The 15,929-nt window shown below is 58.5% G+C and overlaps 1 protein-coding gene across 3 annotated transcripts; it reads left to right on the top strand.

Moving 5' to 3' along the window:
• Window positions 1-6,000: 6,000 nt before the first annotated feature.
• AK1 (adenylate kinase 1) lies at window positions 6,001-14,443 on the top strand. Of its 3 annotated transcripts, none has more exons than XM_043565957.1 (7): window positions 6,001-6,093; window positions 8,912-8,950; window positions 10,367-10,402; window positions 10,573-10,736; window positions 11,441-11,557; window positions 13,755-13,946; window positions 14,198-14,443. In XM_043565957.1, the coding sequence occupies exons 2-7, from the start codon at window positions 8,944-8,946 to the stop codon at window positions 14,264-14,266; spliced, it is 585 nt and encodes a 194-aa protein (XP_043421892.1). In that variant the 5' UTR covers window positions 6,001-6,093; window positions 8,912-8,943; the 3' UTR covers window positions 14,267-14,443. The 3 variants fall into 3 exon arrangements, with proteins under 3 accessions (XP_043421892.1, XP_043421891.1, XP_043421890.1); XM_043565956.1 differs by lacking the exon at window positions 6,001-6,093 and adding an exon at window positions 8,648-8,725; XM_043565955.1 differs by lacking the exons at window positions 6,001-6,093; window positions 8,912-8,950 and adding an exon at window positions 10,111-10,202.
• The last annotated feature ends 1,486 nt before the right edge of the window (window positions 14,444-15,929 follow it).

Genomic DNA, 15,929 nt, shown 5'->3' with positions numbered 1-15,929 from the left:
CCCACACCCTCCAGCCAGCCTGGAAGTTCATACACAGGATGGCCAGCTCCTTCAACCGGCCAGTGAGTCACGCGTTTTGCAGCTTGGGTGGAGACCTGGCAGCCCCGGAGGTGTGTGGGGTTCCTGGAGCCAAGCCCACCTGGCTTTTCCAGTCCCTCCTCTCCCTTCCTGTGTGACCTCAGGCACATCACTTCCCCTCTCAGAGCCCTGGCTCCCTCATGGGTGCGACAGGTCCAGACACTGCTCTTGAGGTTCTAGGGAGGGGAGGGGCCGTGTGGCAGTTCTGTCCCAGACAGGCCGCGGAGGGTGGTAAGGACTACGAGACAATGACACAGGGCACTCTGAAGAGGTGACGTGCTTCCCTTCCCTTCCCTTTGAGGCCTGAAGGAGGAGGAAGAGACCTGCGGAAGTTTGGGGGAGGTGCTTCTGGCAGGGAGAAGTTGGGGGGGGGTGGAGAATGACATCTGTCACAGAGAGCAGCTGGGGGGCACTGGAGAGAGAGAGCACATTGAAGGGGAGAGGACAGACGGGGCTCAGAGGTTGACTCTAGGGCCTGGGGACACTGAGGGCAGGGAGTGGAAATTTCCCGCGGGGCCCAGTGGGAAGAAGGCCGCAGGGCTGCAGCCCTGGGAGGGGCCTGGTGAGTCCTGGACCGCACGAGGCAGCCGCCGCCTTCTCGGCAAAAGGGTTTGTTGACTCCAGTTTGGCAGGAGGACGGGGGTCGGTGACTCTGGCAGATCACAACCTGTTTAGGCAGATAAGATGCCCTTGGGAGCGGAGGCCTAACAAAGGGTGACTGTGTAAGACAAGGGCGGGCGGCCTGCTGGGACGGGAGAGAGTGCTCCCCGGGCACAGGGCCAGCTGGGATGATGGGCCCCAGAGCTGGGAGGCGAGAGCTCGCTCACGGACACGCTCCCGCAACGGGTAGCCGCGTGCCGTGTGCTGTGTTAGGTGCCATTGGCGAGGGAGGGCATGTCAGGTGGGAAGAACGGCCGGACGACAGCCTGGTGGGGGCGACCCACAGCCTGCCTCAGTAGACAGTGAGTCCACAGAAGGAAGGAGCGGTGGGAGATGAGACGGCCCGGGGCCGGCTGGGAAAAGGCCACGAGTGCCCGTGAGAGGGGGGCAGAGCCACAGTCGTGTGGCAGCAGCAGGATGGGCAGGAGGCTGGGACCGACCAGGTACAGTAATGGTGGTGATTGGCCTGTCAGAGGGATGGTGACCCCTTGCAAAGTCCTTATGTGGGGAGCCTAAGGCCCCGCATGAGAATGGGGAGATGGGAATACCACCCACTTCCAAGCCCACGCAAAGGCTGCTGGGGATCTGGGTCCGGGCAGAGGTTTCTAGGTAGACTTTCTCCCAGAACACTGAGGCCCCTTTGTCTGCCCACTGGTGGGCATGAAGGGAGGTGCAGTAGGAAAGCGTCAGGAGGGGGTGAGTTGTTGGGGGTGGACCCTGGGACCATTCAGCTTCGCATCAGAAGGTAGGACTCGGAGGATGCGGAGGGCAGGAGGCGTGGGGCTCTCAACTCCACAAACTCACCCCCCGAGATGGGACCCAGCAGAGACTGGTCCACACTCGTTGCCAGAACCAACTTCCTAAAGCCACCTCATCACGGTCCTCTTTGCTCTGGAAGCTTCACCGGCTCCCCACTGTGCCAGGACCAAACCTACCTCTTCCTTTGGGGTTCAGGGCCCTCCGACCTCCATTCTTCTTCTTTCCCAGTTACCCCACTGAGGCCCCAACCTCTCACCCCTCCTTGGGCGTGGGGCCATCTCTTACCAGCTGTAGACCTGACATGTGCTTCCTGAAGTAGCCACTCCAGCCGTTTCCTGCCGTGTTCGGCCAGTGGGGACAGCCAGGCCCACCTGGGGCAGCTGGGCTATGCGTGGTTCCATCCGTGAGCCTCTGAGGGAAGGCGCCCCAGAGTCCTCCTCTACTCCACCCCCTGCCCCGCCCCGCCCCACCCCAGCAGGCTTGTCTTTCAGCCTTGGAATTCTTTCTTTAACCAAAATATTTTTTAAATATTTTAAAAACTGGTTTTCATGGGGATGCCTGGGTGGCTCAGTCAGTTAAGCGTCTGACTTCAGCTCCGGTCATGATCTCAGGGTCCGTAGGTTCAAGCCCCGTGTGGGGGCTCTGTGCTGACAGCTCAGAGCCTGGAGCCTGCTTTGGGTTCTGTGTCTCCCTCTCTCTCTGCCCCTACCCCGCTTGCACTCTCTCTCTCTCTCTCTCTCTCTCTCTCTCTCTCTCTCTCTCAAAAGTAAATAAACATTAAAAAAAATATTTTTAAACAAATAAAAACTGGTTTCATTTTATGTTTTTTTTTTTTTTTTCATGTTACAAAGTAACATAAGCCATACAAATGTACAAGATAGCATCTCCTGGGGCGCCTGGGTGGCGCAGTTGGTTAAGCGTCCGACTTCAGCCAGGTCACGATCTCGCGGTCCGTGAGTTCGAGCCCCGCGTCGGGCTCTGGGCTGATGGCTCAGAGCCTGGAGCCTGTTTCCGATTCTGTGTCTCCCTCTCTCTCTGCCCCTCGCCCGTTCATGCTCTGTCTCTCTCTCTCCCCCAAAAAAATAAATAAACGTTGAAAAAAAAATTAAAAAAAAAAAAAAGATAGCATCTCCTGGTCTCATATCCTGTTAACAATCTTCCAGATTTTTCCCTTATGCAATTTTTGCCTGCCCCCCCTCCCCTTTCCTCCTTCCTCCCTCTCTTCCTTTCTGCCTCCATTTTTCTTTCTTTAAGTTCTAGCTGGGGGAAGAAATCCCGACACTTTAATATCCCAGCATTGGTGGAAAATCCACAGATCATACACGAATGAATAATTAAAACAGGTACTCAAATACGGAAATTCGGTAGGTTGGAGAGCTCGTTGAACTTCCACAAAAGGCAAACTTGTGTTTTCACATAGACTTAAATATGGCTTAGACTTGAATGCAGAAGAAAACAGGTACTTAAAATTGGATTTCTTTCCCCAATTTTTAAGATTATGGAATTTTTTTCATTGTGGCAAAAACCACAGAAGATTTACCACTTATCCGTTTGGGTAGTGTTAGGTACATTTACGTTGTCGTAAAACATCTTCAGAACTTTCTTATCTTTCGTGCCCAAAACTCAAAATCTGCCAAATGGCCGGGTCGTGATCTCATCATGGTTTGTGAGTTCGAGTCTTGTGTTGGGCTCTGTGCTGACAGCCTGGAGCCTGCTTCAGATTCTGTGTCTCCCTCTCTCTCTGCCCCTCCCCCACTTGTACTCTGTCTCTCTCTGTGTCTCAAAAATAAGTAAATGTAAAAAAAAAAAAAAGCTTTAAAAAATCTGCTAAATGGCAACTCTGAATTTCTCCTCCCTGCCCCACCCCGTTTGCCATTCCGCTTTCTGTTTCTATGAACTTGAATATTCTAGATACTTCACATAAGTAGCGTCATACAATATTTGTCCTTTTGGGGACTGACTGATTTCACTTAGCATTGTGTCCTCAAGGTACATCCATATTAAAATTGTTTTATGTGTAAAGTAATAGGTTGTTTTAACACAAAGAAGAAGGAAGCAAGCAAGCATGGAAGCTTTTAAGTAAGAAGTGAAAGTCCCAGGGGCGCCTGGCTGGCTCAGTTGGTTAAGTGTCTGACATGTGATTTCAGCTCAGGTCATGATCTCAGGGTTCATGGGATCAAGCCCCGCATCAGGCTCTGCAGTGACAGCTTCGGAGCCTGCTTGGGATTCTCTCTCTCCCCCTCCCTCTGCACCTTCCCTGCTCCAACTCTCTCTCTCTCTCTCTCTCAAAACAAATAAATAAACATTAAAAAAAAAAAAAACAAGTAAATTTTTTCAAAGTGAAAGCCCCACCCCCACCAGGGAGGGTCAGGTGCACACCCTGGCCCCTCTGTTCTGCTTCATTTCATCAACTTAAAGACACCATCAATTTGATTATAAGACAACACGATTTCAGAGAAGTTAAAAAAAAAAAAAAAAACACCCTAGGAATAGATTTTACACACACACGCCCCCGCATGTTTAGAATTATTTTCACTGGGCTCTTTGCCTGTTTCTCTTGCTTCGGCAGACACACGGACCTCTGGCTTCCTTTCTCATGCCGACGCTACCGAGGACCATGACCCCACCCTGCCTGGCTGCACCACCGTCCCTCCCACAGGCCCTTCTGGCACCTGACACACTTCGTGCCCACATTTCGTGCCCATGTGTACACATTTCGTGCCCACGTGTGGGATTCCTAAAAGTAGGAGGATGTTTAAAATTTTGATTGACGTCAGTTTGCTTTCCCCAAAGGTTGTGCCGGTGCAGTCAGCCACCTACAGCTTTTGAGAGGGCCTTTCAAGCAACTTTGAAGACAGAACCTCTGGCCCGGCACCCATCCCTCCCACAGATGGGGAAACTAAGCTCGCAAGAGACAAGGACCTTGTCTCATGTCACAGGTGGCAGAGCTGGGACTAGACCCAGGCCTTGGTATCCTGGCTGTTGTTGCTCAGAAATGACCCACCGGAGGCAGTCTCAGTCTCCTGGTACTCTCGCTCTCTTGCTCCAACACCTCCCATGGCTCCCTAGTGCCTATGAGACAAATTCTAAATTCAACTCACCGTCATCTGGGGCTGCTACCTTCAAGGTCATGAGTTCTGCCACTGCACGGTCCCGGTCTCTGCCCTGCTGCATTATTGAGCACCTACTGCTATGTGCCGGTCTCCGTGAATAAACATCACTTCTACCTGTTTTGACCGAGAAAAGAGGAAGAATCGAAATAAAAAGCATTTAATGGGCGTCTGAGAATTGCAATTTGGGGAGCACAGATTCAGGGAGCAACCCAAATTGTGTCCCCTTGAGGAATAAAAGCCAGGGGGTCGTTATTAGCGAATTGTAGAAGTATTAGGAAGACCACGCAAGTTGTTTTCCAAACATTACGATTGGAAGAGAGAATGACATTTTACAGTGCGTCAATTTTCCAGTACATTACGACAGTTACTAGGAAAATATCCAGTTTTTCTCAAGAACGAGGGTGCAACAGTTCTGGGTTCAGTCATATGCCTTTGTCTAGTTTAACAGTTCAGTAGCTCCTGTGTCAAAAGCTGGATGACGTTTTGAGCCGCAAATAAGGTTTCGTGTTCAGGGATTTTTCTCAGGTTCACGCTGGGGACCTCAGGCAAGCTATTTTAAGGGTATGACCCTCACTTTCCTCCGTGCTTAAGGATTCACGGACCCCGTCTGAGCCCCAGCGCTCTGCCCAGCGCCTGGCTCAGTGAGTGCTCGTTAATGGGAACTGTCCTTTTTATCAGGATTGGTGGTCCCCCATCTGGGTGCCCACGTCCCATTCAGCATTCTGAATGTCCCACATTCTCGCGCTCACCTCACGGGAGCTGCCTGGCAGTTTTGCGGAGGCAGAGCTGATATATATAATCTACACAACCACTAGCTGGGAAATGGGTACATGGATGGTCTTTGGGGGGTCCCGAGAGAGTGCGAGTTCCAGGGGGTTCTTGGGCCCCTTCTAACGGAGGGGGGCAGGGAGTTCCAGGTGGGTCTTGGCCCAGGGGTCCCTGAGCAGGATCTGAGGAGGGCAGGTCCTTGGGGGTGGGGAGGACTGTTCTGGCCGGCAATCCAGAATCCACGCAATGATTGCCTCCCGCGCTGGGTCTGGCCTCTCTCTGCCAACAACTGGCTGTGGGATTTTACACAAAGAGCCTCTTCTCTCCGGGTCTCAGTTTCCCCAGCTGTCCTACAGGAAGCCGGGTCCTGTTCCCCCGCCGAGATGTGGGCACACGGGAGGTCAGGCAGGAACGGAAAGCCCTCTGCAAACTGTTAAGTGCCGTGCTGTGTGCAGGCACAGCCAGCGGGGGGGATGCGCGGCGGGGAGGCGCCGGCCTTGCTCTGGCTTCCCATCGGGGCTCACCCCGGTCCGGCCCCCCACCCCCCTCCCGGTCCGCTCTCCCTCCCTCCTTCCCCCCTCCCTGCCCTCGCGGAGCGCTGGCTCCCGGCATGCTGCGCGCTGCTGACAGCCTTATAAATAGTCGCCTTTGCGGGCGGCCGGCGAGGACGGGCAGGGCACCACTGGCCCCGGCGCCCGCCGCACCCCTCCCCCAGGTCAGTGTGTGCCCGTGTGCATGTCTGGGCGCGCGGGGGGCGCCTCTGCGGGGCGTGGGGAAGCCGCGCGCGCCAGGGGGGCGCCAGCCTGTGTGTGTCGGGGCATCCTTGGGGTTTGTGCGGCTGTGTGTTTGTGTCGGTGGTTATGATCCGTGTGTATTTTGGCCTGTCTGTCCTCCCAGTCTCTGCTCTGGGTGTTTGTGCCACCCTGCGTGTGCCCCTGTAGGGGGATGTGTGTTGCCGTCCTTCCTAGCCTCCTAGACAGTCGCGCCTTTGTCCCGGCTGGCACTCCTGGGGCTGGGGCTCCAGGTCCCTGCCCTTGGCACGTCCCAGCTGGGGCCCGGGGAAGGGGGCTGTGGCCTGACTCCCTGCCCCGGAGGACCTGGCAGGGGCAGCCTTTGTGATTGGAGGAGCTGTCCTGCCATGTCATTTTGAGCGCTGGGGCGGGGGGGGGAGTGGGGGGGACGGGAAGCCCCCCCGGATGATTGGTGAGGGCTCTAAGGGAGCCCTAGGGCCACCTTTTCTGAGCACTGCTCAGAGATCCACTCAGGACTCTCCAGCAGGAGCGGGTCACGGCCTGGGGATACAGGCCCAGAGAGGGGACACCAGGTGCCCAAGGTCACACAGCTGAGCGATGAGCCCTTAGGTCGCTGTCCCCCGGGCCCCTGTTCCCCAGGCTCCTCGGCAGACCACCCAGTCATGAGAGGAGTTGCTGCAGCCTGGCTCGGGGGCCTTATACGGTCTGGGTGCTGAGCCTGTAACCCAACTCCGTCCTGGACCCCTGGCCTCTGTGATGCCTCCTCACGACTCGAGTTATTTTGGACGAAGGAAGTGGCAGGTGCCAGCAGGACAGAGGGGCTTAGGTTACTGGGAAGAGGCAGGGCAAGGTGGGTTGGAGGCCACTCCTCAGGGTCACTGCAGGCTCTCCCTGGCCTGGGGACCCTCCTCCTCCCTTGCCAGCTGCTGCGGGCCATTGGCAGCGTCTGCCCTTCCCTAAGCACACTCAGCAGGAAAAAGGCTATAACTCATGGTCCATGAGTGGTAGGACGGCCAATAAACCTGCTGAAAGACCTACTGGGTGCCAGGCCTAAAGCAGCAGAAAATGCAACCCTGAGTTTGACCCCAGCCTGGCTCTGGAGCAAGTTTCTCCTTCTCTCCGAGCCTCAAATCCATTCCAAGACAGCTGGGAGGTGGAGTGAGGCCCCCAGCCCTATGCTCAGCCTGGGGCCAGGCCCGGTCTGGTGGGGCACACAGGCCTGCAGTTCCACAGAGAGGTCCGATACCGTGTGGTATGTGCTACGCTGGGGGCGTTCAAAGGAGGCACCTGCCAGTGTGGGAGTGGAGGACAGAGTCCAGGAAGACTTCCTGAAGGAGGTGACACCTGAACCGGGTCCTAAACAATAGCACCTGGGGAGAGGCATCCAGGCATCAGGTGCAACAGTAGCTGGGCCTGGAGGTGGGAAGCAGTCATGGTGGGTGAGGAAGCTCCAAGCGGTTCAAGCGGTGGCTGTGAAGGCTGCAGAGGGTGGGGGTGGGGGTGGGGGGCAGGTTACTGAGTCCTGTCAGCCATGTTAGGGGCCCAGGCTTTATCTTGGGAGCCAAGGAGCCACAAGTGGAAGGGTTTTAAGCAGGTGAGCGATGTGGTCTGATGCTTATCACAGAAAATCCTGAGGACTGCCTGGTGGGGTATGGAGAGACCCACGGGAGGCTGGGGCAGTGGCCAGGTGCCCTGCTTGGAACAAGGAAGTGGTGTTGAGGACACAGACTGCAGAGAGGATCGGGAGCAAGAGGGTTGGGATGTGGGTGTGCAGGGTGGAAGTCGGGTGTGAGAGAAGACAGGGCCCCTGACTGGGTAATAGGGCACGGAGCTGGGGACGTGGGAAGGTCTTGGGGCCTGTCCAGGGGCTGTAGACTCACAGGGCTGGGGAGGGAGGCCGGGGCTGCCTGGGCAGAGGCAGGGGTCCTGGGAACCTGAAGCCAAAGTGAGAGCGAGGAGTAAAGGGCCTGGGGTTGCGGGCATGCCAGGCGGGAGGAATGCTGTGGCGGGCGTCAAAGGTCAAGGCAAGAGTGGCTGTGATGGTAGCTGGTAGCCTTGGGGAGGGCCGGCGGGGGTGGGGGGTGGGGAATGGAGGCCGGAGGTGTGTAGGTGGTAACTGTAGGTGGGAGGGGACGTTGAAGCAGAGTGGGGTCCCCAGAGGGGTCGAGGTGGACTCACATGCTGAGGAACACGGTCCTCGAGGGGGTGAAGGGGCAGGGGCCATGTGGGGGGTGGTGAGAGCTGGGGATCCCCCATGACAGCTGTACAGGGCTGTGTCCCCCATGAGCAGCTCCTACAGCTTCCTCCCCCTCGGGCCTCCGTGATGTCCCTTTGAGCATCCTTGTCCAAACCCCACCCCAGGTGGGATGTATTGCAGCTCAAGTCCCCCCTCTCTGGCCTCCACAAGTCTTTCCTCCTGGCCCCGGGGGGAGCATCACCAAGGTGTTGGGCAGACGCCTGTGTTCTGGGACTCACAAAGGGAGCGGCCCAGCAGGTGCTGATGTCACTGTTTCGGTCCCTCAGCACCGCCCTCACCACCCGGCTCCTCCAGCGGGAAAAGGTGGACAGGAGGGGGCTGCCGCCCTCTTGTTACAGGTGAGGCAGCGGACACACACGGAGGAAAGGTGACTTTCCCGAGGTCACCCAGCCTGCCGGGGGCCTTCGCTGCCCGGTGCCGCTGGGACCATCAGGGCCTGGCGCACACCGTGGGGCTGGGCAGGAGCAGAGGCAGGATGGAGGAGAGCCCCCCTCACCGGCCCCACCTGTGCCCTTGTCTTGCAGAGCGCTGACTCGGCTCCCCGGACCCCAGCAGGATGGAAGGTACTGAGTCTCTTCTTTGCTGCTCATTGCCTGGGCCTCGGTGTGCCCATCTGTTAAGGGGGCGTGCTTTCAGGAGACATTCTGGGAAGGGTTGGGGGAGCTTCTGGGGCCGCCAGAGGGGCCCGTCTGGGAGCCTCCGACATCCTCCTCAGGCATCTCACGGGATGCGCCAGCGCCAGGATTAATTTCAGAAGCGATGAGGCCTCCTTGAGGCTCCTGAGGGCCCCACGGCTCACCTCCTACACTGGTATTTATAGAGCTGAATCCCTGCCTCTTTCTAGAAAGGGTGGGCGCTAGCAAGGGGAGGCTAGCCCTGGGGAGAGGCCCCAAGTGTGTAAATGCCAAGCCTAACAAGGACGAGGCAGCGCCCAACGCCTCTGTGGGACTCAGTCTCCCCGTTGTCCAGAGAGGGTGGGTCTTGAGGATGTCTGGGGCCCTCCTGGCTGCTATGGGCTGGGACCTGGAGGGAGACATGGGGCCAGCAGGGAGCCTGGCAGGCCCGCCTCCTGGCGGCATCACGGCCCCATCCTTGGCCTTGTGCCTCAGCCTGGGTGGCCCTTAAAGGAGCCCGCTGCTGCCGCCCGAGCCGGCGGTCACCCTGCCACCCCTCGGGCTCCGAACAGCAGCTGCCGCCGGGCTGTGGCCTCCCCCACCTCCAGGTGGTAGCCGGCCCACGGCAGGCAGCGGATGGGAGCCCTCGGGAGAAGTTGTTCTACAGATAACTCCTCTGGGTTTCCAGCCTCGGGGCCAGAGGGCCCCTGGGAGCTGCCAGGCCTTCGTCAGTGGGGAGGGACAGAGAGCCAGAGAGGGCCGGGGACTCCTTTCCTAAGGTTACGCAGTGAGGACCTTCTTCTCCCCTGAGAAGAGGGGAAGGCCGGGCCGCCTGGGAAGAGGGCCCAGCTTCCGGTTCTGGGTCTGGCGCCCTTGGAGCAGGCCTCAGTTTCCCTCCGTCTGGTGAGGCTGTGGTCCTGCTGAGTTCTAAGGGCGGGGCTGAGGCGGGAGCATCAGCGCACCTCCCACTCTGGGCAAGGGTTCTTTGTGCCCACCGCAGCCGGCTTCCCTGGCAACCGTCTCCGGGGCAACGTATGTTGTGGTTGCCGACTCCACGTTTGAACCGCCCAGGCCCAGGGAAGGCGGGCGATGGGCAGGCCTGGGCTCTGGGAGGGAAAGGGTAGGGGACACAGCAGAACGGGAACCATGGGGGCCTGCTGCGTGAGAAACCTCCACAACACGGAAGACTGTAAGGCCAGAGGTGACCCGCCCTTGCCCAGCCGCCCACAGGGAGGGGCTGCGAGGGTGGGCGTCCAAGCCCCTCAGTGGCTCCAGGCTTTAGAGGGCCCGGCCCAGGCCTGTCCCTCCCGAGGTGCTGTTTGCCAAGCGAGTGACTGAACTCTGTTCCCCTCTTCTCCCCCACAGAGAAGCTGAAGAAAACCAAGATCATCTTTGTGGTGGGTGAGTCCAAGGCAGGCGGGGAAGGCGGCCAGCAGGGAGGCTCTTTGCAGGCGTCGGTGGGAGCCTGGGCCTGGGGTGGCACCCCCGGGCGCTGCCCCCTCTCTGCGGGGTGACCCTATCCCTGCGGCGGCCCCATTTCCTGGGGCTTCTGAACGGGTGGGCGCTTGCAGGAGGGCCCGGCTCGGGGAAGGGCACCCAGTGTGAGAAGATTGTCCAGAAGTACGGCTACACCCACCTCTCCACCGGGGACCTCCTGCGGGCCGAGGTCAGCTCGGGCTCGGCCAGGGGCAAGATGCTGTCGGAAATCATGGAGAAGGGGCAGCTGGTGCCACTGGTGAGTGGGCCCGGTGGGGTGGGGGGTGATGGTGGCCCTGAGTGGGCTCCAGCCGGCAGAGCCCATGACACTCTGCCTTGACCTTCCCTGGCTCCAAACACTCCTGGCTTTGGTCCTCATGGCCCTCGGCAGAAAATTCCTTCTAGAAGCTCCCAGAGCCTCTAGGACCCTGCCCTGCTGACCCCTTTAGCCTCACTCCACCCACTCAACCCCCCTCTCCCCAGCTCTCCGCCCTCCAGCTGCCCTGGCCTTTCTGTCCCGTCCAACTCATTATATTCCTGCCTGCCTGGAATGTTCTTTCCTCCTCAGCTTTCAGACCCTCCTGGCTCCACAGATTTGGGCTCAGACCCCCTAATTTTATCACTCCTTCTCTGCCCATTCAACCTGTGCCATGTTCGGAAATTGATGAACCGGTCTCACCACACTGTGAGCTTCTTGAGAAAGGCCTGCTTTGTTCACAGTGGTGTCCTCAGAGCCCTGGACGGGAGCTGGCGGGGAACAGGGGCTCCATCGATATTATTGAATGAATGAATGAATGAATGAATGGGTGAATGAATGATTTAATCAGCCAGTCAAGCCTTCACATTCAAAGGAAGCTTCCTGGAGAGAGAGGCTTGTTTGGAACTTCTTTATTAGGGCAGAGGCCTAGAAGAAGGCGGAGGGAGAGGGGCTCATGACCCCTCCATCTTTTCCGGTGCCCCCAGGAGACAGTGTTGGACATGCTCCGAGATGCCATGGTGGCCAAGGTAGATACTTCCAAAGGCTTCCTGATCGATGGCTACCCTCGGGAAGTACAGCAGGGAGAGGAGTTTGAACGGAAGGTAAGTGCAACTTGGTGGGTGCATTTGGGAGCTGTGATGTGGGGTGGTCAGGTGGAAAGAGGGCTGCCACGATGGCCAGAGAGAGTTTGGGGCAAAGAGACACTGATTGTGGGGTTGGGGTGGGGAGCGGGGTAAGGAGGGAAACTGGAGAAGACTTTCTGGAAGTCTTTCTAGAAGTTGAGAAGAAAAGTCTAGAAGAGGAGGAAGCACAGGCTGGGGAGCTCACAAACCCGAGCTCAGGTTCCAGCTCAACAGGCCTGAGGCCAATCATCCTGCCTCCCTGACCCTCAGTGTCCCCCCCCCCCCCCATTTGCAAAATGGGAAGACACAGTTGGCAGCTGCCTTAAGGAGCAGAATGGAGATTAGAGAGAATGTACCCTCCAAAAGTGGGGCTTGGCACCTTACAAACACAGAGGGCCAGGGAGTGGGAGGGACAGGGCTGGAAGGGTCCGGCTGGCATGGGGAGAAGAGAATCTATGGGGCAGGAAGATGTGGGAGAGGCGACTCAGGCCTGGCTGGAGGCCTCCAGTGCCAGGGAGGGGGGTCCAGTCCCCTTCCATGGGCCACGGGGAGTCTGTGAAAGGCCTAGAAAAAGTAGGCCTTGAGGATGACGGCCCCGAGTTGCCTGAACAGCTTCCCACCAGGAAAACGGGGTGGGGGCACCTCTCCCAGACATACGCACACAGGCCCCAAGCACACGCACGTGTGCGTGCACATACACAGCACAAAGCCACAGGCACATACACACATGCACACAGGCACGCATACATGTGCACACACGTCTGGCAATGCACATACATGTACGTACATGGACACAGCTCACTGATACACAGGGATATACACATACGCACACACGTGGGCACACACACGTACGCCCACGCCTCCGGTGTCACAGGTCATACTAGGGAAACAGGGCTGCAAGCAAGTGCAAGGGTGGGGGCTGGGCTCAAGGAGGTTTTCTTGGCAGAGGGACTCCTCCCTGGCCTTGTGGGGAGGACCAGGCATCCCGACAGGCTGGGGCAGGACCAGACCCCCAGCCCCCACTTCCCAAGCCTGTGAGGCTGGGGCCACCTTTGGGCTTCCATAACTCTGAGCCTCCTCCAGTGGAAGGAGATTGGATTTCCTGACCTTGAAGTGCCCGCAGGACCTCAAGAAAGTGTCTACCCTGCTCTGGGCCTCGGTTGCCCTGTCTTTGAAATGGAAGCGGGCTGGGCTTCCTTCAGACTGGGAGGCCATGGACCCTGTGGTCAGGTGCTAGGCAACCTCAAGGCACGTCCTGTCATGACCCACCCATACCAGCTGTGTGACGTCACCTCTGACCCTCAGGGCCACATCTAGAAAATGAGATTACTAAAAGTCTCCTTCCTTCCTGGGGCTGTTGGGGGCGCCACTGTGGGTGGTGGGCTCAGCGCAAGGGCCCAGCCCTGCCATGGGCTCCAGGGGTCCCGGCAACACGTCTTCTCAGATCTGGACACCAGGGGGCATCAGGGCCCCACCGAAGGAGGACAGGTCAGCCTCCTTCCTTGCCCTTCCCGGCTTATTCCAACAACAGTGACGTTATTCAGAACCCCCCAGAGCTCGGCAGCCCGTCACCCCTCAGTCAAGTCCTGTCCAGCCCTGCTGTGTCAGACAGATGCCTTGATGTCCTTAGGGGCTCCTGGACTGGCAGGGGAGAGGGACACTAAGTGAATCACCAGAGGCCTCCTGAGACATTCTGGGCAGAGAAGTAAAGGGGACTCAAGAGTGTGCCCCAGAGGGCTGGGGACGGTGGGCGGGGTGGGGGGGCGTGGGTTGCATCTGGGCAGACTGCCCCAGAGGAATGAGATTTTAGCTCAAATCTGAAGGCAAGTACTTGGGATTGAGGATGAGGATTCTTGGCATGAGCGAAGGCCTGGCTTGGGAGGAGGTTGACGAGAGCCTAGACTTCAGAGAATCAGTGTGACTGAAGCCAGGAGAGCAAAGGAGTGGGAAACACAAGGTGAGGAAGGCGGGAGGCCCTCTCTGAGGGCACTGGAGAGCTATGGGAGAGGTTGGAGCAGAGGAGTAGTTTTAGGAAGGTCCTTTAGGCTGCCCTGGGGAAGGGCTTGATGGTCTGATCTGAGTGGGTCTCAGGTGAGGCCTCAGGCATGGGAGGATGGGGAGGAGATGGCCCCCGGGGACGGGAATGGGGCCCCTGTGACTACCGCCCCACCCGCAGATCGGACAGCCCACGCTGCTGCTGTATGTGGACGCAGGCCCTGAGACCATGACCCAGCGGCTCCTGAAGCGCGGAGAGACCAGCGGGCGGGTGGATGACAATGAGGAGACCATCAAGAAGCGACTAGAGACCTACTACAAGGCCACGGAACCTGTCATCGCCTTTTATGAGAAACGTGGCATCGTACGCAAGGTGCGCCCCCTGCAGGCCGCGGGTAGCCCCAGGAATCTGGAGTTTTGCCTGGGTTGGCCAAAATCCCCGTGACCCTGGGCCAGCCCTCCATTCCGGGCCTTGGTTTCCCCGCTGGCTCCGTGATGGGCTGCTGTCCCCTGTGGCTGGGCTCAGAGAGTCAGGCCACACCTCTGGGGGAAGTGAGCCCCTGCCCCAGTGAGGCCCGCATGGCCCTCCCCAGCATCTCTGCCCTCCCGGCCGTCTCCCTGCAGGTCAATGCCGAAGGCTCCGTGGACAATGTCTTCTCCCAAGTCTGCACCCACCTGGATGCCCTCAAGTAACAGCACTGGAGCCCCTTCCCCTGCTGCCCGCCCCCCCACCCCCCCACCCCGTGCTGACCTGAGGCTGTCCTGGCCTGAGCTCAACGCCTCCACCCTGCCCGGCTGGAGCACAGACAGAGGAAGCCACTTTATCCTGTTTTCATGGACAGCCAAGCACTAAAGGAATTTCCAAGGACATTCGGTTTTATTCCTTCTTCTTTGCTTTCACTGGAGTTGATCCACGTGATGTGGCCTCCAGCAGCCCCTGACCCTCCCAGTCCTCCTCAAGCCCCTCACCCCACCTCTGCCAGCTGCCCTCCCCTAGTACCAGGGGAAGGAAGACCCAGGGCCCTTCCTCACCCAGGGCATGCTGGGTCTGGGGGTCCCGGGTGACTGAGGCAGGGTCCTTGCTCTCAGGGACTTGTGGTCAGGCAGAGCTGGGCCTTGGCCTGCGTTCCTCTGAACCCTTGCTGTGCGGCCTTGGCCCTGACCCCTCATGTCTCTGAGCATGTTTTCTATGCTGAACCCCACTGGGGCCTGTGTGCAGTAGGCAGTGGGGTTATAGGCTGTGGGGGGCTTCCTGGGCAGTGGGGGTGGCACATGTCAGCTGGCTGGGGGGGCAGTAATTGGCCTCCTGCGTGTAAGAAGTTCTGAGCGTCCGGAAAGGGCATCGAGATGGAAGGGTCCGCGGCACCTCCCTGAGGAGGCGAGACACGAAGGGCCTCCCACCGGTGCCTCCCCGGACGGGTCACAGCCTGCCCTTTCTGAGCCCGTTTCCAAATCTGAGTTAGGGTCCGTGCCCCCTGCACCCCTCCCCTCCCAAGGGTAGGACGAGAACACGCTGAACGGGGGTGTGGGAGGGAGTCACCGGGGCCTGCGGGAGCCGAGACCAGAGTGGCCTTGGGGATGGTGCAGGGCTGGGGTGCTTCGGGGACGCCCCAGAAATCCCTGGGGGAGAAGCACCTTCCCTTTTCTGTTCTTTCACTCTGTGACCTCCTCACCGAGGAAGGCTCAACTTGGTGCTCACGTGTCCTTAACACCCGTCCTAGTCCCCGCCGACTCCCTTTAGAGCCAAGAGAACCTTCAGCGGGCCACACCTGGCTGGACCGAAACGCGACGTGGGGCTGATTGGGCCCAAGGTGTGTCCCCTTTTATTTACGGCAAGCGTGGCCGGTCTCCCTTCTGCATTAGTTATTTAAACTTTCCTTTAAAATAAACATATTTAAGTTACGAAAGGTGAGTCTATTGAAAGAATAACAGCACAAGTAAAGCCAGCACAGGGGAGGTAGGAGAAGGCAGGTGTCGTGGGCGGATGAGCCTTCTGGCCCCGGGTGGGTGCGGGAGGGCAGGTCTCTGCTGCTGGCCTCTGTTCCCCGTGCCAGCTGGGGCGTGCGGGGGGGCCTCGATCTCTCTGTGACCTTCCACCTCCGGCAGCGGGCACACCCGTCCAAGCGGGCTAACACGCGCACACGCACCTAGCGCAGGGCTGCGGGGATCAGCGGGGAAGAGACGCGGAGAAAACACGCCGAAAACGAGCGGCGAAAAACACGCCAAAGATGACGAGGCGCTGCGGAGATCACCTGACAGAAGCATCTTCGTCATCTGTGTTTTTTTCTAGTTACTGCACCGTCACTCCAGGTGTGTCCCAGGTGAACGACAATCTAGGCTGACCCCAACTACTGTT

Source organism: Prionailurus bengalensis, chromosome D4, assembly GCF_016509475.1.
Source record: "Prionailurus bengalensis isolate Pbe53 chromosome D4, Fcat_Pben_1.1_paternal_pri, whole genome shotgun sequence".
Taxonomy (NCBI): domain Eukaryota; kingdom Metazoa; phylum Chordata; class Mammalia; order Carnivora; family Felidae; genus Prionailurus; species Prionailurus bengalensis.
This window is presented reverse-complemented; position numbering and strand designations above follow the sequence as displayed.